Consider the following 25369-nt stretch of genomic DNA (forward strand, 5'->3'; position numbering starts at 1 on the left):
GTTTTGTTGTTGTTTTTCTTGGTGTGTGTGTGTGTGTGTGTGTGTGTGTGTGTGTGTGTGTGTTGGGGGAGGGGCGGGGAGCGGGGATATAACACACGTTAAAAAAAAGTATAAATGTATATTGTGACGAACTTGAATGAAAAGGATACACCCACGACTCTGCAGGCATGCTTTTAAGTTATAATCGAGTAGGTAAAGTGTCCTAGAAATGTTGTTTAAATCTCGAGACCGTGTGAAATGCACGTAGCGTTAACTTATCTTCAACATTTTCAGCTGTGAGTTAATTTCACTTTCTTCAATGAATGAAAGTGCAGAGTTAACATTAAGAAATGTTCTCATGAGTCACACTGTGGTCAGCTGTCGCATTGTTTGAGCCACGAAGGTCAATAGAAGTCCTTAAAAGCACTGGCCTCCAGATCGTTCAAAAACAAAAAAGAGGATTTTTAGGTATCTTGAAATTAATGTTGTATTTCTTAAGAATGCTTTGAAACATAATTACTGACAGACTATATGTTACGGAAACACATGAAAATGAATCGTTTTTACTGCTTTTGCGTTGAAAATCGAAAAGCGTTTGAGGTAAATTGCCTCGATTATTAATATCTATATTTAACGCGCATTGAACTCTAAATCCTTTCTAGTGGTATTGGTAACGACAGAAAAAAAAACTTCTCTATTGCCTCGGCGGTCCGAGTTCGATTCCCGACGGCGTGGTCATCTTTTTTTATCATTTTTGGCATTTTAAAAAAAGTTCAGAAAAAAAACTCATATCCTAATGTTCATAATATGACCAAACTTCAATTTGAAAGAAAGATAATTTTTAGCCAAAATCTGGAAGTCAGTGTCTTTAACTTGACGTATAACGTTTTACGAAAAATTATTCGCTAAAATAATTTATCATTCAAAGATTTTTAACTTTTGTTACGTTTAGATAGAAAGTATATAACCAAGAAGTTTTTGGAAAGGTCTAGGTAAAACAAACACACTGCTTACGATTACAAAAAATGGTATAGAAGTTAACCTGTAACCCGTGTTTAAAAAGTGATTGTGGGTATTCCGTATAATGACATATCTAATTTAAGTTATAAGTTATAAAATCCGTTTTTGTTTTATTTGTTTAAAGATCTAAAGGACTTTTCCAATTATATATTATATAAGTCTGTGATTATTTTAACGAATAAAATTTCATAAAGCGTTATGTTTCACCTTAACAATACAGCGATGGTAAAAACATGCAACCGACACACGGAATAAAAATGCGAACGCTTATTCGCTTTCCGCTGTAACCGCGGCTGATATGCCACGTCTTTTGAAACAATCTATAACTACATTAATATGTTTATGTTTATAATTGATTTCCATTTTATTTAATTGTAGTTTTTCAATCATGAGTTATAAATGGAGGGATTTTGTATTTATTTTCTCAATATACGTCATGGTAAGTTCTGTTTTCTTATCACTGCAAATATATATATATATTTACAAGATAATAAGTGATATAAATTTTCATATTTTTTCTTCAAGTTTTGGCTTTTAATGTTGAACTATAGACCGGGAAGAGCAAAGAATTTGCCGATATAAAAGATATGTTTGACCTAAATTTATTTTATGAAGAATTACTTCATAGTATCTATGTAAACATAAACTTAAGATGTTTCAGTTAGTTTTAAAATAGTACACATCTAATACATGTATAAACTAAGCACAGTATAAATTTGTACTGCCATTAAAAGAAGTGGAAGTATGTTATAATCACTGAAAAGTGGAAATAAAAAGTATATATACGCCTTTTTTCAGCCGGATAGACCTTTAAACACTTATTAACATTTATGCAACTGATATTCATTTATACTCTGGTATAAGGAATGTTTTAATTTTTTAGATATTTTGTTTACATTCCATGACAAAGCCCCGAAAATTTAAAGTTATCCAATGTTCATCTTTTATTAGAATTTTTTTCATTAGATTTTTACTTTAAATCAAGCTAAATATATAGATTAATTGCGAATATAGAGCTTAATTATGAATAACTGCCGTTTGTTAAAAACAACTTTCAGTTTTAGTGGTAGTGAACATTTATACTGTGTTAAACTGAACATATGTGTAGTTTTTACTAATCTAAACCAAATGCATAGTACTGTTAATACCCATAAACTTAAAGGGACTAACCCACACATTTTAGGTGAGAATTAATTTCTCTTAAAAAATCCATAAGAAGTGAGTACTTTGAAAGTGACTTGTGGTACAAACTTACTGACATAAGATTTTTACAAGATATTCGTATAAAAAAAAAATATTGTGCAGGATATGGTAAACCGTTGCAACGCTTTCGAAACAATGCAGAAAATTTATATTCTTCTTGCATTTTACCAAACTCTTAGTTCCACCCACTTTGTCATTCTTCAGTGTCGTATATACATTCCATGCCAAACTTGGTGGAAATGAACGGGCGAGTAGCTTTAATACTTTTATTTTTACACAATATATATATAATTGTTCATATTTTCAAGTATGAAATGCGGGTCTAGAATACCTTTAAATTTGATTTTGCTGAATCTGCAAGTTATAATAAACGAGATACATTTATTTTACAGAACCTTGGTCTGTATGTGGATGGTAAGTGATCTGCTTTTAATGCTTAAATCAGGCTTGAAATTACATAGAGATAAGATAAAATGTCTGAGAATTCACAATAACTACAGGAATTTATTGAGGTTGAATTTAAGTGGGTTTATAAAAGTACAGATGGTATTCTAATGATAAATGTGCATGGTTCTAAATTGTTAGATTAAATTTCAAAAAAAAAAAAATGAATCATAACTATGTTATTGTGGAGGCATATAGTTTTTGAACCGTCTGTCGGTCTGTCAGTCTGTCCGCAATTTTCGTGTCCGGTCCATATCTTTGTCATCGATGGATGGATTTTCAAATAACTTGGCATGAATGTGTACCACAGTAAGACGACGTGTCGCGCGCAAGACCCAGGTCCGTAGCTCAAAGGTCAAGGTCACACTTAGACATTAAAGGATAGTACATTGATGGGCGTGTCCGGTCCATATCTTTGTCATCGATGGATGGATTTTCAAATAACTTTGCATGAATGTGTACCACAGTAAGACGACGTGTCGCGCGCAAGACCCAGGTCCGTAGCTCAAGGGTCAAGGTCACACTTAGACATTAAAGGATAGTGTATTGATGGGCTTGTCCGGTCCATATCTTTGTCATCGATGGATAGATTTTCAAATAACCTGGCATGAATGTGTACCACAGTAAGACGACGTGTCACGCGCAAGACCCAGGTCCGTAGCTCAAAGGTCAAGGTCACACTTAGACGTTAAAGGATAGTCCGGTCCATATCTTTGTCATCCATGGATGGATTTTCAAATAACTTGGCATGAATGTGTACCACAGTAAGACGACGTGTCGTGCACAAGACCCAGGTCCGTAGCTCAAAGGTCAAGGTCACACTTAGACGTTAAAGGTCATTTTTCATGATAGTGCATTGATGGGCGTGTCCGGTCCATATCTTTGTCATTCATGCATGGATTTTAAAATAACTACGCATGAATGTGTGACACAGTAAGACGACGTGTCGCGCGCAAGACCCAGCTCCGTAGGTCAAAGGTCCTAAACTCTAACATCGGCCATAACTATTCATTCAAAATGCCATCGGGGGCATGTGTCATCCTATGGAGACAGCTCTTGTTTTCTATGTAATAGAGGCCTAGTTTCGCAAAAAAACATACAAGTATAATGAGCCGTGGCAATGTCTTCCGTATACAACATTTGTATATAGAAACTTTGCGATTTTGTACTCGTAAATGTATTTTATTTATTAAGCGCCTCAGATGTCAACATACCAAGCATTGCTAGTATAGCCTCGCATGTTCAAACCAAACCTTTTCCCACGTAGCGATTGATTCGTAACAAATTGACCACTTGACCCGCGGACCGGCAAGAGAGCGTAATGACATCAACTATGACGTCAAATTGCTGCATGACGTCTGGTTCATTATTACCTGGATTAATTAGTGGAATACAGAATATTTTTATCAGAATATTTCAATGAGCATGTAAGAATGAAAACAATCAAGGCTTTCTTGTGGTTTGCCGTCAAATATACCACGATTCACCGTTCAGATGATTTGATATTTAGGCTAACCAGGACCGCGTTCAACGCATCTGAACTTTGAACCATGATAAATCGGGCGACAAACTAGTCGAAGGCCTTTATTATTTTATAAATAAAGAAGGGTTGACGTGCGCACCGGCTAGAGAACATTATGACATCAATTATAACGTCAAATAGTCGCATGACGTCCAATCCGTTACTACACGGATGAATCAAGCTCAACATAGTTTTATCATTGTGTTCAATAAACATGACAGAATGAAAATAAACAAGTTCTTGATTTAGCCGCTAAGGCCGATGTCCTGATAGTTCAGTTCCTGTGTAATTGAACTCTGAACCGTAGTAAATCAGACGATAAACAACAAGAAGACCTTGATTATTTGATAAACATACTTACTTTCTACCCGTTAAGATTAACCTGATTTGTTGCCTATCTGTTACGTTAAATATTATACTGTTGTTGTTTTCCGTTTTAAAAAGCCAGGTTACCGTGTCGGCACGTGCATCAGGAAGTTACAATTCCACTCCGACATAGCAAAACATCCAGACAATATATCACTACAACAGAAACAGAATGGCGGAAAATATTACTAAGTTTAAAATGGCGTTCGGGAATTTTGCGATTACGACTTACCCCGCATAACATTGCACCGGAAGGAACGGTAGCGGAGTGGCACGAAGGAAATAATTTAACGGAGATTGAGATACTAAGGGACGAGTCAATGTACTACCGAGGCAAAGTGGTTGGAAAAGACCATAGTTACGTCGCTCTTCAAGTTGACGGTAAAAGAATCGTAAGTACTAACATTTCTGTTACAAAGGAATATAAAATTATTCACAATATCTTGACGTGTCTTAGATTTCGACCAAAATAAAGGCATTTCTGCACTATTTAGAATTAATATCATATAAGCAACACATTTCCAGATACTTTTTTGCCACGCATTAGAAAATAACTAGTCACTTTTACATTCCAAGTTATGTAGAATACAACTGAAATGATACAAACATTGAGTTATTTGGTACTTAGAAATACCGATTGTGTCATAACACATCATACCAGAAGAATTGTGTATTATTACGTGGTTTAACATTTTAAAAAACGTCCGATATACCACTAAAACACTTTTATTCTTGCGTCAATTTACGGCTACAGTCTGGAATGATACAAAATGGACGAGAAGGTATTTTTATAGAGCCCCTAGAAGAAACAAGTAACAGTTCTACGTACGGTCGACATAAGTTATCTAGCTGCGGAAGGATCCAGCCCCTCCAATGGATTTAAGTCAGCTATCACATAGGTATTGTATTTTTATATAAACTTTATACTACCCACTTTCAACTACGCACGCACCCCGCATTTATTAAAAAAATTCAAACAAGATACTACTTATAAAGCAAATTCACACGACGCTTATTTTAACGTGCAGGAAAGTCGCTGGAATGCACAGTATCAGATTAGAAAGCTGTGCTGTTGGCAATTTTCAAACAAGAGTCTGCAAGTGCAGTTGAAAATCCGACATTAACCATATAATATCATGACTAATGATGTATTTCATAACTTCTTTCATAAGTTATTAAGAAGTACGCGGTTTTTGAGGTTGGAATCAAAAAGCTTGGGGATTAGTTTTATGAGTATAATTATAACCACGTTTACGAATATTAATCATAAAGTCTCTTGGTATAAGATAAGACTGAGATTAGAATTACTGATACCCCTCGTTATTAATGTTGATGTGTTTGAACAGACCTTTTTTTTCCTTAAAGTACATGAACATTGTTTTTTTCATAATTGAGCCGCGCCATGAGAAAACCAACATAGTGGGTTTGCGACCAGCATGGATCCAGTCCAGCCTGCGCATCCGCGCAGTCTGGTCAGGATCCATGCGGTTCGCTAATGGTTTCTCTAATAACAATAGTCTTTGAAAGCGAACAGCATGGATCCTGACCAGACTGCGCGGATGCGCAGGCTGGTCTGGATCCATGCTGGTCGCAAACCCTCATGGCACGGCTCATATATGCTTCTGTTCATTTTACATATCTCGGGGAAATTATGTTTGAGATGCATAACAGAAAGCCATGTTTTCTGAAACACTCATATATACGTTTTTACGCCAGCTTTAGTGGTTAATGTTAAGGGGATTGGCCATTTTCTTGTTCGGTTATACCTATTTTCAAAATTAGCTAGCAGTAAAACCCTACCTGGACTTCCTGAACATATAGCAGCGTACTATTGTTACTTAAAGCTACTCGCCCACGGTTTGGTGAATTTTTTAACATGTTCATTTCGCCCAAGTTAATCTCTACATTGAAAAAAAAACACGATAAACTGAGTAAAAATTAGTAATAGATTTTAGTACAAGAAGAATGTTGATTTTCTCCACTATTTCAAAAGCGTTGGAACGGTTTACCCTCTTCTGCACAATATTTTTGGTTATTTTTTAGGATAACATGCAAAAACCATATGTCAATTCGTGTGTACCGCTGGTCACTTTCACACTACCCATATTTAAGTATTTTCGAGAGGGAGAGAGAAAAAATACGCCTAAAATGTGCAAACGAGTAGCTTTAATGGTTCCTCTCGTTTAACAGGACATTAAAACACACGGTAATTCAGCATTTAAATATTTCAGGGTACGCAGAGCTCCTAACAGTTATACCAAATATTTGGAAGTATTAATCGCTGCTGATACAACAGTAGTAGACTTTATAGGCAAGCACAGGATCAAAAATTACATATTAAGTCTAATGAACATAGTAAGTTACCATTTTATACAAACCCTCTATCTGATGATATGATACCTTTCTTTAAGGCTGTTATTAAATTAACATATAATATATCCTAAGCAGTGATTTGTCGTTCACTTAAATCACTGTTTGCAGTTCAGGTTCGACGGAATTATATAACGGCGGCGCAGCCAAAGTGATGGTTATATGAAAATACACATCTGGACAACGATTTTGTTCAAGAGAAAATCATTGTTTTTTTTTTTTTTTTTTGCTTTTTTTTTTCTTTTAATTGGGTTTAACGTCACAATGGCACAATTATAGATTATATGTCGACTTTCCCAACTTTTCATGGTGGAGGAAGACAGCAGGTGCCCAACTAGGCATTATTTTATCACGGGCAGGCACCTGGGTAGAACCATCGACCTTCCGGAAGCCAACTGCATGGCTTCCTCACACGAAGAAGCCTTAAGTTAGGATTGAATCCAGTCGATGCGGTGCAAGTGATTTAAAGTCAGCGACCGTAACCACTCGGCCACTGAGGCCCCAAATTACTGTTTGAGATACATTGTTTCGATTCTAATACGTTATCAAAGACTTTAAAGATTTTTTGAGGTTTCTTTTCCACCAGGCCGCCGTGAATTATCAGAGATGGAGGACGAATGATTTCAGACTCAATGTCTTTTATCAAATCATCACGGAGAACATACACCCCGCCCAGGAATCGAACTCGCGACCCCGCGATCCGTAGACCATTGCTCTCCCTGCTGAGCTAGCGGGCGAGCCCCAACAAACGTAGTCATTAGTAGTTATTAGTTGATCGATATCATTTGTATATTGGATGGATACCGTTTTGCCCATCGGTTACAAGTCGGACCGATGTCAAGGTTATCTTGTCGATATCGGACCATCTTTAGCTATCTGTCGTGTTCTGGACACGTTGAGGATTTTCAAATACTAGTATGGTTTTCGTAAGATCAGTCAGCAACACTTTCAGTTAGTCCTGTCGTAATATAATCAGGCTATTTACTGGGGATGAAGTGGTATCAAGGGTTAGGTGCACCTCTGTAAGGTACGTTCTGATGCGAACATCTAGCCCTTTACACAGCTGACCTGTGGTTCCATATATAAATATTAGAGATCAGCACAACCCTGGGATTCTATATCAAATTTTTATTATATTTTTGCCTTTTGTCATTTTGTTCAGTTAGTATAAAACGTTTGAAGGTAAGGTGTATGAGAAAATTTTCACGAATATTTCAGGTAAACACTATCTACCATGATCCGAGTCTGGGAGCCAATATAGAAGTGGTGACTGTAAAAATCATGTACATGGACAAAGCCTCTGTAAGCGAATTGCCTTTTCATTAAACTATTTTACATATTTCATAACATCACCCTGTGTAAAATGTTCTTGTTTGAACGACTTTCGCAATAAACAGAAATTAGAGGAGTTGAAATGTTTAAAAAAGGAATTGAAGCCAGTAGTTTAAGGTAGTGTATGCGTAATCACATTCGGTGATTTCGGTGTGATTACGATTATCGTTCTGGGCTGACGTAAATATAGCTCAAAGCGCACATGGCTTTCCGTATAATCGCCCTTTTATGCCAGTTTTAACTGTTTCATTCTGTTACTGTCTGTAATAAAAGATCAGTATACTGTCTTTGTACGTCTTTCAAATGTTAACTGCTTTACCGCCACATGATTCTACTATTTTCATTGGTTTAAAGGAAGCCACATGGTGATCCGCTATATTCCTAAGGAGAGTCCGTAGACTTTAAGTGGTCGATAAAACAAATGAATAATTGTGTTTGTGACCCTCCGTGGAAATATATGGGGTCAGTATGATCAATATAGGGACTCGGCGAGATCATTATGATAAACATAGGTACTCGGCTAAAGTCTCGCCCCCAATTTATCACACTGACCTCATATTTTTTAACATATCTGCAACTAGTTATGATTTTTTTGATGTTGTTCTTATCCTTTTTAAATACTGCATTTAGGAACGATCGGTGGTGAGTGAGAATAATCCCCAGAGCACAGTTGACAGGTTTTGTCAGTGGATTAGTTCCCAAAATTACAGAAGTGCTCGTTCTGGACCGGGAGCCAATCATGACATTGCTGTTCTTCTAACTAGACACGACTTTGCAACTGCAGGTAACTTCATTGTTTCTTGGTTTCTAGACAAAAGTTTGCATTCTTATTTCTAGACCCAAGTAAATGTCTTACTTCAGGACAAAAGTTTGCAACTGCAGGTAACTTCTTTATTTGTAGATACAAGTTATTAACCTTTTCAGTAGCTTTCTTATTTCTACAAACAAGTTTACAACTGCAGGTAATTTCTGAAATATTATAAATAAAAGTTAGTGCATTTTAACTGTTATTCTCTAACTAATTGATGCATTATCAGTAATACATTAAAATCTAATATATCATATACAGACGTCATATAAAAAGATACATATATTGTCATTGGCATTTTTGTTTGACATTTTTAAGTTTTAAACGGACTGACGAATACCATTGTTATAGCTATCGGCAACTCTCTAACAGATCATATTAAGAAGTATTTCTGATTGCATTTCAATTGCAGGATATGCACCTATCACTGGTTTATGTTTACCTATGAGGAATTGTGCTCTCGTGAAGGATGAAGGGTTTACAAGTGCTTTCGTTATCGCACACGAAATGGCACATATGTGAGTAATGTTATATTCCCTTGAAGCTCTGGATCACAATTATTGTTTTGGCTAAATGTCGTTTGTTAGACATGTTTAATCTTTGACAACATAAATTATGAACTATAAATACCTTCACCCGTGTGTTGCAATAATATGTACATGTAAATGCAGACCAAGCTACTCGGCGGTTCTTTGTGCAAAATTCAAATCTTTAATTGCCAAAGGGTACAATTGTTGCAAACGTTACAAAATATTCGAAATCATAATAAATTGTACGCCATTTTTGAGCACTAAAGAAGAAAATATTGCTCATTTGTCAATTAATCTCTTTATCAAATAATATAAATATATATGTTTTTCAGACGCTTCAATGTATTGTATATATCGTTTCCAAATGAAAGAAGTTCATGAATACAGTTTGACAATTTGAAATATTAAAACAGTGAAAGGAATCATTCATTGATTTCCTCTCTCCAATCGCTTTTTAACATAGTGCCCATCCTTTCTTATTAGAAACATCTTCAGTGCGCCAAGAATGGTAAAAGCTTCTATGTTCAGAATTTATTGTATCCCACCTGCATATGGAAAGACTTAAATCAAGGTGATTTAGAAAACTTCACAAGATGTTTTAGGAAAGTTAAAAGATGTTTTGCAAAATGTTTAAAACTGTATGCAAGTACCGCATACAACCAAAATGGACCATCTAGCACCTTACACAGTTAGTTTTTGCCGAGAAGTAAATATCAGTTCAACTTGCATATGTGAGTTATATATCGATAACGGTAACTATGTTTTAGATTTGGTCTAATGCACGACGGTCATGGCAATACATGTCATGGGACGGCCTACACGACAAGTATCATGGCAACCATTGTTCAGTCTTCTTTCAACCGCTACTGGTGGTCCGGATGCAGTAAGGCAAAGATGGCAGAAGTTATTGGGTAAAAACCGTATATTAGATAAAACATATCAAGATAAAAAGATAGGATTTTTTGTTATTATTCAAATATCATTATGTTTTAACAAAGAATAAACATAAGTGCATATAATTTCCTATTGCATTTTTATGCTTGCATTTAACTTTTAATTCATCTTGAGTTTCACGTTTTTAGTCGAAACTTAGGTTGTGCATGTCTGTCATTAAATATGGTTATTTTTGTTTGTTACAAATACCGGAAACCTTAGTCTTGACAACAGGTACTAATACATGTTCGCATGCATTCTTACATAAAAAACGACACACTATTTGAAAATGGTCAAACATGTACAGAAATTATGACGTCTGTATAAAGAATTAATGTATGGTTTAAACTTGACCAGTCCTTTTATCTTTTCATTAGATATTTATATTGTCTCAACAACAATCCGTTCGTTGTGGTAAAAGAGGATCTGAGGATTCCACTAGGACAGAGCTGGTCATTAGATGAACAATGTCGGCTAGAATTTGGTGGTAATGCCAAATTTTGTAGGGCGGTAAGTCATGCTACGTATACTACGTTTAATATGCCTGTGACGTTGACCATTACCTTAATTAAGTGAGCTGATTGTCCAGCTAATTGTCGTTGTATAACTATTGAAATTATTTAACCATAATAAAATAGTCTTAAACAGAATAGGAAAGCTTTTAGTACCCAGAATCAGACATTTTGGCATTTAAACAAAATAAAGTTACAAAGGTAATTATGACCATGTCATTTCTTTCAGTTTAGTCACATAGACCCATGTGCTCAAATGTGGTGTACTGATGAAACTAGACGTTACTCGTGCAAGACAAAGAATGTTGTACCGCTTGACGGAACACCGTGCAGAGGTTCATCTCAGGTATCCTGATATTCAGTGCTATTTTATGCATATAAACAATTTTATAGATGGAAAAGCTGAATGTAAATAACGTTATGGCGGTAGTATTTTATGTTAACCTGAAGATATTTTATTGCGTAATAGTGGGGTAAAGATTCTACTGGATATTTTCCATTGCGCTTTGAAGATAAGTTGACCTTTTTTCATTTAAGACTGACCAACAGTTCTTAAAGATGCAGAATTAAAGAGATTTTAAAGATAATATCTGATAACTTCCCCCTTGTGTCAACTTGTGGTCTAGCTGTATTATTAGTTTACTATCAGAATAACCTTCGTGAATTAGATTTTCAGTGTAGAGCATTTTTGGTAAGAACTTTGCTGCAATCTGGATTCATAAGAAGTTCACATTTCTTTTACGGAATAGTCGTACGAATCTTCTCTTTGTTATCATATTGATTTATTTCTTACAGTATTATTGTCTAGCTGGTTCATGTGGTTACCATGGTGATCAAGCTCCTGTACACGGTGGTTGGAGTCAGTGGACTGAATGGAGCCAATGTTCCGAAAATTGTGGTGTGGGATTTAAACGGCGGTCAAGGTTATGCGATTCTCCGGCGTAAGTTTCAAGTTTATACAGATAGAGCATGCAGAAATGAATAGACTAAATATGTGCGAGCTCTGGGCAGTTTGATACAGTTATCCTGTAAAGCTTAATTTTAGCACCATCTTTCAATAGTGTTTCAGTCAAATATTATTGGCAGGTGTAAATAAAAAGAACAAGTAATATTGTCAGGATATGACTGTGAAACTTTTATGCAAATCAGTATAAACTATTATCCATTATTTTAGTGAGCTTCTAGCTTTCATTTTCTTTTAAATCACCAATATTTGTTAAAGACGCTCGCTGCAGTTTCTTGTTTTGGGTAAAAAAATCCAAATAATAACACTTGTTCAAACTTTGTATATGAACAAGATCTCATGTTAGAAACAGAAAAATGCAAAAGCAATCGTGCATTGGTCACCGTGCTTGTTTAGGAGTTATCTTCCATTAAAACTGGATTTTTCTTCAAATTTACATATTCAAGGGCAGATAACTCTCGAACAAACATGATGACTTTCAATTTTTTCATAATTTTGTTTCTAACATGACACTGTATTCATATACAAAGTTTGAACAAATTCTATTATTGTGATTTTTCCCAAAATCGCCGCAACCGTCATTAAAGCAAAATGGAAAATGATATTCACATTCAACCATATTTTTTTATGTAATATTCAAGCTACTAGAGATTTCAATTTCTTTGACACCAACCCCGCATTGTTTTTAATATCTCTAAATGATGAGAATTTAATAGCGGAGGAATTGATTATTTGCAAAAGTACTGAAGTATCAATTTAAAGTGACACTGACATTTTGGCATACCAGTCTTATATATAGTTGACCAGACTTTGAAATATTTCGCCTATATTGTAGACCAGAGTTTGATGGAAAAGACTGTGAAGGTGAAAGTGAAAATGTAGACACATGTTTTACACAGGTAATAACATATTATTTTGGTCATCACTTTAAATAACTGCATTGTTTTTGCAAATGTATGTTATTGGCATAAAGATATTTTTCTGGGCCAAATAAAACTTCGGTTGCTTACAAAAGTCATTTTGTGAAGTTTTACGAAATCTGCTTCGTGGTTGCGAAAGCGATATGAATGCCAAAATATCCTAGATTGTTGCAGGCTAACAGAATTGCATACCATATTGGCAATTTATCATTTACTAAAGTAAATGTGTTTCAACATATAGAAGACCTTTTTTCAATTATCTGTGCACTATTATTGTATCTGAACTGCATTGTGTACATGTAAAAATGACTTAAATGTATAAACACAGAAGTTTTATTTCTGAGAATGTGTTATAGTTATATTCCTCATGACCATTTTATCGCTTAAGCCTAATTTTTGATATTCAATGTTCATTTGTAAACATGTATTTGCAATCACAGTTTTACATCGTTGCCATGTAGAAGCTGGACATAATGCTTGCACAAGCTAGCGATGCCAAAGCAATTCCAGAAGAATCTGAACACGTAATGTCATATAATATGTTGATGCAACATTTACACATGTCTTACAGGTGTGTACAGAATATACGGATAAAAGAGCGCTGCAGTGTAGCATGATGGACATAGTACCTGTGAGAGGGAAAACACAAACATGGCTACCATACCAGACTAACAAAGGTAAGTACGAACCACGGAGAAAACAATAATACTAATGCCTATGCATGTCTTTCGTTTATATGTCATGAAAAAGAAGCTCAATACTTAGTATATATATTATTTAGATTAGAGTTTTTCCATCTAAAATTTTGATAGTAAATATTTAAGACATATTTTTGAAAGATGAAGACATGTGTACATTTTGTAAATTGTTTCGTATGTCAAAGGGAAACCACACAGTCTGGCCGTCCAGCAGTCTTGATTACAACGGAGCACTTTTTATTTCATCTAGTGTTCCCTTAAATCATGATAGTTCATCTTTAAAGAATGCCTTTTGTAGATGATGACCTGTGTAAACTAACTTGTGTATCACAGAGTGATAGCAATGTTGTGACTTTTGACAGTCTCGTTGACAATGGAACTCCGTGTTTCTACGGCGAAAGCAACTTCATATGTCTTGATGGAACATGCGAGGTAAATATAAGTAATTGCAGAATTTTACTCTGTGGCTGTCTCTCTCTCGCCCTCTCTCGCCCTCACCCCCTCCCCCTCCCCTCTCTATGGAAAATTAAAAACTTAGTGTAAATGGTAAAAGCGGCATTAAAAATACTATAAACGAACAATGTATTGTTATGTAACGACAGTATGTGTAATACTTAACTTACGATATGTCAAAATACATCTCGCAATTTCTAGATGAAAACTGCATTTTACGAATTGGTGCTCCTACGATGTGGAATGCACATTCATTTGTGGTATCGAAAATTCAAAGAAAAATCCCATCAGACTGTATCTTTTAGCTAATTGCTAATAGCATTCTATGGGAAAATATAAATATCATTTTTCTACTAAAAATCGCCATCAATATTTATATCTCTCTTTACCTTTACTAATTTGTATGTTGCCTAAAATATTATTCACTTAGACTCCTGTATGGAAGAGTCAGTTTGGTATTTTAATGATTTCTTCGGATGCTGTACAGAAATGCAATGATATACCGTTACATAAAGTGCATCATGAAATACCCTGTTGAACATTTTCTTTTGTGTGTTTAATATACGAATTATATATGTGCATTTCATTTTCTGGCTACCACCGTTTCATATATCATTGTGTACTCTTCATTCTTATTGCTAATGGGTTCTCAGACATTGATAGTTCCTAAAATGTTCATCCATTTTCATTATCATCTAGTTTTTCTCACGTCCAGGACACCAACTTGTACTAAGTTACAATCTTTGTTGCTTATACATATCATTACTGCCTGAATATTTAGGCCTAATGGCACTCGATGCTCTGGGAATGCATATATAGGATATTTCTTACTTTAGAAAAAAGAAGTATTACTGTATAAGCAAACCCTAAGTATCTGCAGACCTATTATTTAACCCTATATTTGTTTCACGATCTGTGTAATTAAAACATTTGTAAAATGTGTCGTATTTGAAAAATCAGCTATTGATTACAGAAAGTAGGGTGTGACGGTGTCAGAGGATCTAACGTCAAACTTGATAGATGCGGTTTGTGCCAAGGTGATGGTAGCACGTGCAAAGATGTCGCAGGTATATACAAAAAGAAGTTTGACTACGCCGCAGGTAAAATATAAGACAATTTGTTATTTAACAATTAAATAGCCAATTTAATGAATCCGTCTAACTTGTATTATTTTTGTCTGAAATGCAGATCATTCATTGACAACTTTAGTGTGTTCAACAATTCTGAATGAATATCTAAAACTTGAATTCTGTTTTATCTAAATTTTTGACATTTACCTGTATAATGATAGTTCATATTCTATCAATTCTGTGAAATAATGATTCAATGAACGGAATTATTTTTACGTTCATTTTAAGAATTGTTTATGTTGGTGAAATATCAACTTATTTTTGGTCACGTGGAAACCATGCATAATTATTTCACGTGTTTCATCTCGATGAAATAATAGTTTGTATATATTTAAGTCAAAAGCAAACAAAGACGCGTAGAACATTAATTTGACGTACTACATTCTTTTTCATATTGTAAGTATTTGCTTATGTACTTTTAGCGGGAGGAAAACGGTATGAAACAATGATCGTACTGCCAAAGGGATCCAGGAACATTACTGTAAAGGAATTGGCGACATTACCTCATTTTCTATGTAGGTTTGTCAGATTCTTCATTCAGTTACTTAGCCTTTCTATGTTTTTATATCATGAATTGGTGACATCATCTCATTTTGATGTAGGTCTGCAAGTTAAATGGTTTTTGTGTTAACAGCGTGAACTAGCGACTCAATCACATTTTCTATTTAGGTTTGTCAGATTCTGCTTTCATTCACTGATATGAGTTGTGTATTGTTTCACATCGTGAATTGACGACGTCATCATATTTTCTACGTAGGTTTGACAGATTCTTCTTTAATATTTACTGAGATGTTTATGTTTTTACATCGTGAATTGGCGACACTATCGCATTTTTCTATTTAGGTTTGACAGATTCTTCTTTATTAATTAGATGTTTGTTTTTACCTAGTATTTTTTGGTCCTCAATACATTTTCTAATCAATATAATGTAGATATAGACAATTCATTCTTTATATATTTACTGATATATATAATATGTTACTATTTACTGATTACATTACTATCGCATTTTTCTATTTAGGTTTGACAGATTCTTCTTTCAGTTAATTTTTGCTTGTGTTTCTTACCTAGTTTTTTTGTGTCTCAAATACATTTTCTAATCAATATAGAATGTAGATACTAGTCAATTCATTCATATATATATATATACATTATATATATAATCATTTACTAATTTACTGATTACATTACTGAATATGATAGCTCATGCATCGTATTTTTAAAAATTTAAGGATAGAGCTGAACATGAATAGACGTGAAAAAAAATGGATATACATCTGTTTTAAGAGTCTCCTTCATGAGCAATGGCGTCATTTTTTGGATATGAGGACACCATCTTTTGTAGATGGGCATTACCTTTAACAAATGTATAGTCAGTGAATAAAACTAAGAAAGTCATAATGAAACAATAGTGTTCATTTAATGACTACATAAAGAAAGAACGATGATTTCACATTGCCGAAAAAGGCGGTCGTTTCTTTGCATGATTCAAATGGATTTATTCTTCTCTTTTACACTTTACTTGCCAGTTTTACATTGAATCTACATCTGACTTGTAGTGTTATGAAATACTGCATACCCATTTAGCGTGATTAAAACAGTATGACTGTTTTCATAAAGTTTTCACGCTCCTTTTGCATGTTAGTGTCCGTTATTATAAAAACAATTGCATACCCCTTTAGTATTTTGTCGTTACCAAAGCGAAAAAAATGATACTATTATCAAACATTGTACTACAACATGTCACGCCCTTGGTAAATTAAAAAATCTATGTTTACGAAATTCAATATTTAGCACTTCAGGATACCTTTTATTACAACTACGTTTTAAATGGAGACGGAACTCAGGGACGTTCCAGGAACTTTGTGCTGGAAGGAGCATGGTTTGAATATAAAAATAACAGGGGACACGAGACGTTGAACTCCAAGGGGCCACTACATAGGGATGTCAACGTATTGGTAGGTACTTCTTAAAAAGTCTAAGGGACCATTACCTAGGGAAGGCCAAGTAACTAGGGATGCCTGCGTGTTGATACGTACTTCTTTTGAAATCAAGGTATCACTAGATATGGGTGCCCATGCGTTGGTAAGTGTTTCGTTTGAAGTCCAGTGGATCACCACAAAGGGATGCCAATCTGTTGGTGTTATTTCTTATACTTAGAAGCAAATACATTGCATTGCTGAATTTGTGTTTTAAATCTATGTTCAATGTAATTATCATATATTTTTATGTAGGCATTAAATATTAGGAAACAGCAAAATACAAATGTATGTATATGTATGACTACGATTGTAAGCAAACTTTGTTAATGCCATACAATATGGAGCTCGCTCACAAAATAAGACTTGTGGAATCTTTGCTTATACAATAAAACGGAAAAGTATGACTGCATGTTTATTCTACCATACAGGTGAAAATGAAACTAAACTTTGGTGAAATATCTAAAGTATAGTTTAAATACATTTTACACATTTTATAGATATTGAATGAGTTATAAGTAGGGTTGTATTTTTGTACCGTCACTTTAGAAATTAATCTAGTTGTCGTATGATAAAATCATAAACGCTGGATGATTAATGGTCAGCTTTTAAGTTGATGCACAACCCGTTACCAGGCAAATGTTTTAACCAGATGTCACATTGCCTTTCTTTTCTTTAAATGTGACTTTACATTTAAGGTATATCCAAATGATTGGCGAAATCCTGCACAATATCAGTATGCCTACACCATCGATAAAGATGACTTTACTCTAGAAAAGAATAAGTATCTGTGGAAGTTTGAAAATTGGAGCCCCTGTAGTGTTTCTTGTGGGAAAGGTTCGTTTCTCAGTTGCATTCGACCTGTAAGAAGAGAGAATGAATGTCTGTTTGGATAATGTGCGTCTTTTGATGTTAGAATTCAATGTATCTTTTTAAATGTCACTTAAGATTTCCAAAAGTTAAATATTTCATTCATGTGACAGTGCAAAAGAGATAACTCGTAATAAATGTCTCGTGTCATAAAAAGATTACTGTTCATAAATGTTACGTGCCATAAAAAGATTATTGTTCATAAATGTGACGTATCATAAATAAATGTTACGAGCCATAAATAGATAATTCATCAAAAATGTTACGTGCAATAAAGAGATAATTCCTGTATTTGTATGGTTTCGTGGCATTGTGATTAAAAAGACAAAATACTTTACTTGTAACTTAGCTACACACGTGCTGTCGAATACTTGAAAAGCTCGCATTTTTCTTGCAGGTGTCCAACATATTCTATACGGTTGTTATGACAAAGACAGTGACGACAAGGTGGACGATGAAAAGTGTCAGTTTGCCAAGAGTAAAGAAACAGACGATGTTCCTTGTGAAATGATAGACTGCTCAGCACTCTTGTAAGGAAATTGAAAAAGTTGAAAAATATTTGAGTCCATTTCATTATGGGTCAAATGTGGTCATCGATAATTGCGCATTCCATGTATCATTTTGTTGCCCATTTTGCGATTAGTTTCAGCTAGGCAGAAATAAATAGGTTTCACAAGATTGTCGCCAGTGTTCTGTAGGCCCCTTTTACTATATCCAATGTCAATGGGAATCAAATAGTTTTAGAAAAATCACTTTTTGTAGAGACCATAAGAAGATTTTATATAAATTATAAAATCTATAGGAAGATCTTTTGGAAGCTTAGAACGCAACAACAGACTCGATGAAACATTCAACATCCCTCACGTCCACTAGTATCGGCTTCAGCTGATTTCTGTTACTGCAAATTTAAGGATACTTCAAGTTCCCAAAAGATAAGAAAATATAACAAATATTGAGTCAAAACTAGGGTTTTCTTTTAAAGTGGTAGCCATTACTTTGTCATTTTCATTGTTATCATTGTACTTTCCATTGCACTTAACACAATGACAATATGTATCCTAAGAAAATGATCAGCTTTTTTCGATTTTTATGTCAGCAATAATGTAATTTAATGGTATTGCCTCTGCAAAAAGTGCATTAAATGACGAACAATCATTCACTATACCTTCACAGGTAAATCACCCATGTATAGGTATGGCCATTGACTATGTAGTGTATTTTTGCGAGTTTATCTTTCCTCAAAGAAGAAAGGAACTCTACTAACGCTGCTGTGAGGCACAGTTGACTGGTTCCTGTCTAATAGTGATCGTACGGAACGAGAAGTCAAAAGCAATTTTACTTATTGCCAAGGCTAATGTTGATTTATAGATGGGAGTAATTTATGTTAGCGTGACAGCTACTCTACCCTAGAGTTTTAGCTGAACTTTAGGATTGTTTACACAACAACTATTTAGAAAATAATTATGTTACTTGTTAAAACATTTTTAATTGCTACCTTTATCTAAACATTCATTTATTGGAACATGTGTCTATTTTTTCTACATTTTATGTGTTAATATAATTTTTATATTCCGTATCAGAAGTCGATTATATGAATATTTGCAGATTTATATGGAGGATGTTGAGAAACTACAGCGAATGTTCAGCCTCGTGCGGAGATACAGGAATGCGTCATCAACTGTTTGAATGTGAGCAGCTCTCTGATGGAGCGGTTGTAGACCCCGCATTTTGTAACCATTCTCCAAAGCCAATGAGCATAGAGCCTTGCAACCGGAAGAAATGCGAGACGGTTAAATATAGATGGGATGTAACTACTAAATGGAGTGAATGTTCTGCCACTTGTGGGAACTCAGGAAGTCAGTATCAGCTCTTCCACTGTGTAAGAGAATATAACGATGGCCATACCGAAAAGGCAGACGACAAGTTTTGTGCTGATTTCAGAAGCCCAAAGGAGCCTAGACCCTGCAACAGGAAATTGTGTGTAAAATACCAATGGGAAGTTACAGACAAATGGTTACCTTGTAATGAAACATGTGGAGAGTATGGAGCGCAATCAAAGAAATTATTATGTAAAAGGTACAAAGACAGTGAAAATATAACTGTTGGAAACTGGTTTTGTGCAAGTCAAGAGAAACCAGTTGAATCTCAAGCATGTAACAGAAGGGCATGCTTCAGTTACAAATGGGATGTAGCCAGTGACTGGACTGATTGTAGTCAAACATGCGGCAACAGTGGATTTAGAGAACGAAAAGTGTCGTGTAAGAATGTCACGTATGATAATAGGGAACGTGATGTTCCTGGTACCTTCTGTGAAGAAAATGAAAAACCTGCAGATCGAGAAGAATGTAATAAATCTCCTTGTGAAACCTTCTATTGGAGTTCAACTGAAAACTGGTCTCAATGTTCCAAAAGCTGTGGAGATTCTGGAATACAAAAACAACTGTTCGTTTGTCGGTCCAATGAATCTGACAACATAGTTGATGACAATCATTGCAGAGAAGATGAAGTCAAGATTAATGAAAGACCTTGTAATAGACGGCCCTGTTTTACCTTTCAGTGGAAGCTTCAAAGTGATGAGTGGTATCCTTCATGCCAGAACACGTGCAGTGACCCAGTTGTTGAAAGCCAGACGCAAAAGGCATCATGCTACCAAATATTCATAAGCGGAGAAAAAGAGCTCAGTGAAGCAGATTTATGTAATATAGATGAGAAACCAGTCAATACACGGCCTTGTACGAAACTGGAGTGTACACAGTTTCGCTGGAATCGAGCAGATGACTGGTCCGAATGTGAAGCGCCATGTGGAAGCACGGGTATTCAAAGAATAATATCAGAATGTGTAGCAGTTGAGGGGTCAATAATTAAAATTGTAAGTGATGATAACTGTCAAAATGAAGATAGACCAGCAGACCTTACAAGATTTTGCTCAAGTCCAGCGTGTTACAGGTAACTTATCTGAAATATTATCTTAAAGAAACAACAATTTATCGTTAAGCATTGAAATTCGTCTATTATTAAGAATTATTAAAGTTAAACCTAACATAAAAATGCCCAATATCCTTATTCAGATTTGATGTAAATAATTATGTGACTACTTTATAAACTTTGTACATCTGAAAATAAACGATTTCAATAATGAATTTAAATGTATAACAACAATGACTGTAAATGTAAAATTTTCTAATGAGAATATGTCATTATTCTTTCAATTTGCTTGTAAGCATAATTGTGCTTTCTCTGAAATCAGTTACATGGATGACTTAGAGGTCGGTTGGGGGCCATGCTCTGCTTCTTGTGGTAAAGGTGTTCAAGTCAAAATGCAAAAATGTGTAGAATTTAAGGGTGATGAGCAACAGGAAGTTGAACAGTCTAAGTGTGAGGAAGCCAATATAACACAGACCACACAGCCATGTGATTCGGGGCCTTGTGTATATCTAGAATGGGGAGCCGGTCCGTGGTCAATGGTAAGATGGCTTTATTTTAGAATTCCGCCTTAATCTTCAGATGGTGATGGCATTCGTATTATAATGATATTAACATTACTTAATAGCATGGATTACTGTTCCATTAAATATAATACATTTGGTTACTGTGTTATTATAAAGTCCCACTTATTATAGTGACATTAAATAAATGTTGGATTGAAAGTGTGTATACATATTCATGTATGCATTTTGTTTTCAAGTGTTCTAAAACATGTGGTTCAGGAAAGCAGAAACGTATAGTATATTGTGGAGATGCAAATGAATCGAATGATTTCGCTAGATGCCCTGGCAAAGCTCCAGATGAGTTCAGACCCTGTAGCGATGGACCTTGTGTTGGTATGTCTTTCATTTATTTCCGTTACTCACGGAAATACAAAGCGAAAACAATCGTTTATCTTCTTAATAAAAAGTACCGCATTATACAATGTGTAAAATATACTTAGTAGATGCGAATGTTTATGTGTAAAGAGATAATTGTTTTCAATACCGTTCTATATCAGTTAATTAATGTTTAATGCATTTTTTTAGTTTATATGAATAATATATTTACTGGTATAGATTCTGTATAACTGAAAATGCTCGAGGAATATCATTGAATATATATCTTATCACTACAGTCGGCAAACCAAGGAACTGTGAGTCAAACAGAGCAAGATTTTGTAATCGTGCAAACACCCGACTGTGTGCACATCCTGCCTATGAGCGTGTGTGTTGTGTAGCTTGTCAAAATTTCCAAAGAGATCAGGCATGGTACAGAAGACGAAGAAGATGGTTTATTTACCGTGGATGAGACCATCACATTCATCGAGATTTTATTATGATGTATAAGAAGATAATTTCACAATGTTTTACGTCATGTAAAATCACCAGCATATATTTAAGTTACACAGCGTGACTTAAGCTAATTAAATCTATTTCTGTACCGTTTCAACAAGTCCATAAGTATGGTTTCATTAATATGACCAAGTGTTTGAATTTTGATTTGTTGTCAGTTATGTCTGACGTGGCCGTTTCTGTTTCTCCACCAGCTGTCACGTTGATTGTGTTAACATTACTGCATTATAGTCATTTGAGAATCCTTTTCTGATACTTTCTTTCGAGTTTTTAATTAAAGCATGTTATCACACTAGCTGATTTAAACCATCTCCTATAGATCAATAGCAAACCTGTGTATGCAATTGATAATTTTAAACAATACAATGAAAACATTTGTAATACTAAAACTGTATAACAAAGATTGTTTCTAAGATGATATATTTCTCAATTATTTTCTTACTGTAAATAGCATAACCATGTACAATGTATACGAATTTATTTCTTGAATTATTGTTCAAACTTTCCATGGAATTTGTCGACCGTGTATATCCGTGTGATATGTGTGCGAATGTTGGCGACTTTGTCTTCTGATTACAAAGTAAGAGCCAGTGTATTTGCTGAAATTCGTCTACTAGACTATTATAATCAGAGTTTGTTAGATGTGACGTGATAAGAAAATATTGCCTTTTTTCTAGGCATGGCAAATATGGATATATCTGTATCCACGGAGACAGTTTCAGGTTGATTGCATACCTGTTTGTCCGATAGAATACTTACACGATATATGTTTCATATCAGCCATCATTGAAATTTTCATTGTGTTATTAATATATACAACAGGTAAAAGTATTTATGTAAATATCATTCATGAAAGCGATCATATAGTCAATAATTTCTAAACGTGTCTTAGTAAAAAACGCAAAATTACATTTTGTAGCGAGAATGAAGATGTATACGACGGGATATTTCATTTCACTTTTCAGCTTGTCTTTTTTCAGTTTGTTTTGAAAACTCATTTTTCTTTTATAAGGACGTTTGTTATGTAAATGAGTTAAGTCATCGTATTGTTTCCATATTGAGAGCCAAATGTAAAGTTGCACCAAATATATGGAATTATGTTACATTTTAAAAAAAGAGTTTGAATTGTTTTTGTTTTTTTCTCCATTTGTAATGAATTTGATCATGGCTTGTAAAATATTATAATGTACTTTCACCAGCTGTAACCAAGTTATGTTTTCATAATGAAATTAATAAAAAGCTCGTTCTGATTAACAAAATATTGAAATTGTTATTTTCGTTTACTCTTTATATAACAGAAGTTACCTCCGCTCTCTATGCTCTTCGTTTACAAGTCTGTTCTTTTGCCTGTCGTTATAAAAAGAATTATCACTAAGTAATGCTACAATACTGTTCTTTAAACGAGTCAAGTGCATTATACACACTCATATGCAGTGGCTATATTTCAATGCTAGGAAATATGAGAGGGCAATGAAGGCCCTGTATCGCTCACTTGACCTAATGACCTAAAGGTCATCAAGATAGTTTCATTAAGATATGGTTATAAATGTGGCCTCTAAAGACTTAGTGTTAACTAACTTTTACTTTGATTTGACCTGGTGACCTAGTTTTTGACCTCATATGACCCAGATTCAGACTTGACCTAAAGATCATCAAGATTAACATTCTGACTAAGCTTCATGAAGATACAGTCATAAATGTGGCCTCTAGAGTGTCAACAAGCTTTTCCTTTGATTAAACCCGGTGACCTAGTTTTTGACCCCACATGACCCAGATTCAACTTACCTAAAGATCATCAAGATTAATATTCTGACTAAGTTTCATAAAGATACAGTCATAAATGTGGCCTCTAGAGTGTCAACAAGCTTTTCCTTTGATTTGACCTAGTGACCTAGTTTTTGACCCCAGCTGACCCGGATTTGAACATGACCTATAGATCATTGAGATTAACATTCTGACCAGTTTTCATTAAGATATGGTCATAAATGTGGCCTCTAGAGTGTTAACAAGCTTTTCCTTTGATCTGACCTAGTGACCTAGTTTTTGACCCCAGCTGACCAGGATTTGAACATGACCTATAGATCATTGAGATTAACATTCTTACCAGTTTTCATTAAGACATGGTCATAAATGTGGCCTCTAGAGTGTTAACAAGCTTTCCCTTTGATTTGACCTGGTGACCTAGTTTTTGACGCCACATGACCCAGATAGATTCAAACTGAACTTTGAGATCATCATGAGTAATATTCTGCACAAGTTTTGTGAAGATACAGTCATAAATGTGGCCTCTACAGTTTTAACAAGCTTTTCCTTTGATTTGACCTGGTGACCTAGTTTCTGACCCCACCTGACCCGGATTTGAACATGACCTATAGATCTTCAAGATTAACATTCTGACCAAGTTTCATTAAGATATGGTAATAAATGTGGCCTCTAGAGTGTTAACTAGCTTTTCCTTTGATTTGACATGGTGACCTAGTTTTTGATCTACATGACCCAGATTCAAACTGGACTTTGAGATCATAATGAGTTACATTCTGACCAAGTTTCATGAAGATACAATTATAAATGTGGCCTCTACAGTGTTAACAAGTTTTTCCTTTGATCTGACCTGGTGACCTAGTTTTTGACCCCAGATGACCCAATATCAAATTTATCCAACATTCTGACCAAGTTTCATTAAGATTGGGCCAAAATTGTGACCTCTAGAGTGTTAACAAGCTTTTCCTTTGATTTGACCCGGTGACCTAGTTTTTGACCTCAGATGACCCAATATCAAATTCATCCAAGAATTTATTAAGGGTAACATTCTGACCAAGTTTCATTAAGATTGGGCCAAAATTGTGACCTATAGAGTGTTAACAAGCTTTTCTTTTGATTTGACCCGGTGACCTAGTTTTTGACCCCAGATGATCCAATATCAAATTTAACCAAGATTTTTATGAGGGTAACATTCTGACCAAGTTTCATTAAGATTGGGCCAAAATTGTGACCTCTAGAGTGTTAACAGTCAAATT

At 34.8% G+C, this 25369-nt stretch overlaps 1 protein-coding gene across 1 annotated transcript; it reads left to right on the forward strand.

Moving 5' to 3' along the window:
* The first annotated feature begins 1257 nt into the window (after window positions 1-1257).
* On the forward strand, window positions 1258-23613 carry LOC123562005 (A disintegrin and metalloproteinase with thrombospondin motifs gon-1-like). The gene is made up of 24 exons (XM_045354663.2): window positions 1258-1438; window positions 2595-2616; window positions 4613-4926; window positions 5289-5433; window positions 6766-6889; window positions 8123-8206; window positions 8867-9020; window positions 9457-9562; window positions 10342-10485; window positions 10885-11017; window positions 11249-11365; window positions 11815-11960; window positions 12819-12882; window positions 13475-13580; window positions 13900-14033; window positions 15028-15154; window positions 15607-15699; window positions 16979-17142; window positions 17862-18000; window positions 18431-18563; window positions 19639-20979; window positions 21281-21497; window positions 21719-21854; window positions 22136-23613. The coding sequence occupies exons 4-24, from the start codon at window positions 5408-5410 to the stop codon at window positions 22306-22308; spliced, it is 3861 nt and encodes a 1286-aa protein (XP_045210598.2). The 5' UTR covers window positions 1258-1438; window positions 2595-2616; window positions 4613-4926; window positions 5289-5407; the 3' UTR covers window positions 22309-23613.
* The last annotated feature ends 1756 nt before the right edge of the window (window positions 23614-25369 follow it).

This window comes from Mercenaria mercenaria, chromosome 2, assembly GCF_021730395.1.
Source record: "Mercenaria mercenaria strain notata chromosome 2, MADL_Memer_1, whole genome shotgun sequence".
In the NCBI taxonomy this organism is placed as follows: Eukaryota; Metazoa; Mollusca; class Bivalvia; order Venerida; family Veneridae; genus Mercenaria; species Mercenaria mercenaria.

Excerpts from the sequence above, each read along its gene's own strand:
- LOC123562005 (XM_045354663.2), top strand. The coding sequence starts at position 5,408 with ATGGATTTAAGTCAGCTATCACATAG. Across the intron at positions 12,883-13,474 it reads TAGACACATGTTTTACACAG|GTGTGTACAGAATATACGGA; the intron begins GTAATAACATAT and ends CATGTCTTACAG. Across the intron at positions 21,498-21,718 it reads GAGCCGGTCCGTGGTCAATG|TGTTCTAAAACATGTGGTTC; the intron begins GTAAGATGGCTT and ends TTTGTTTTCAAG.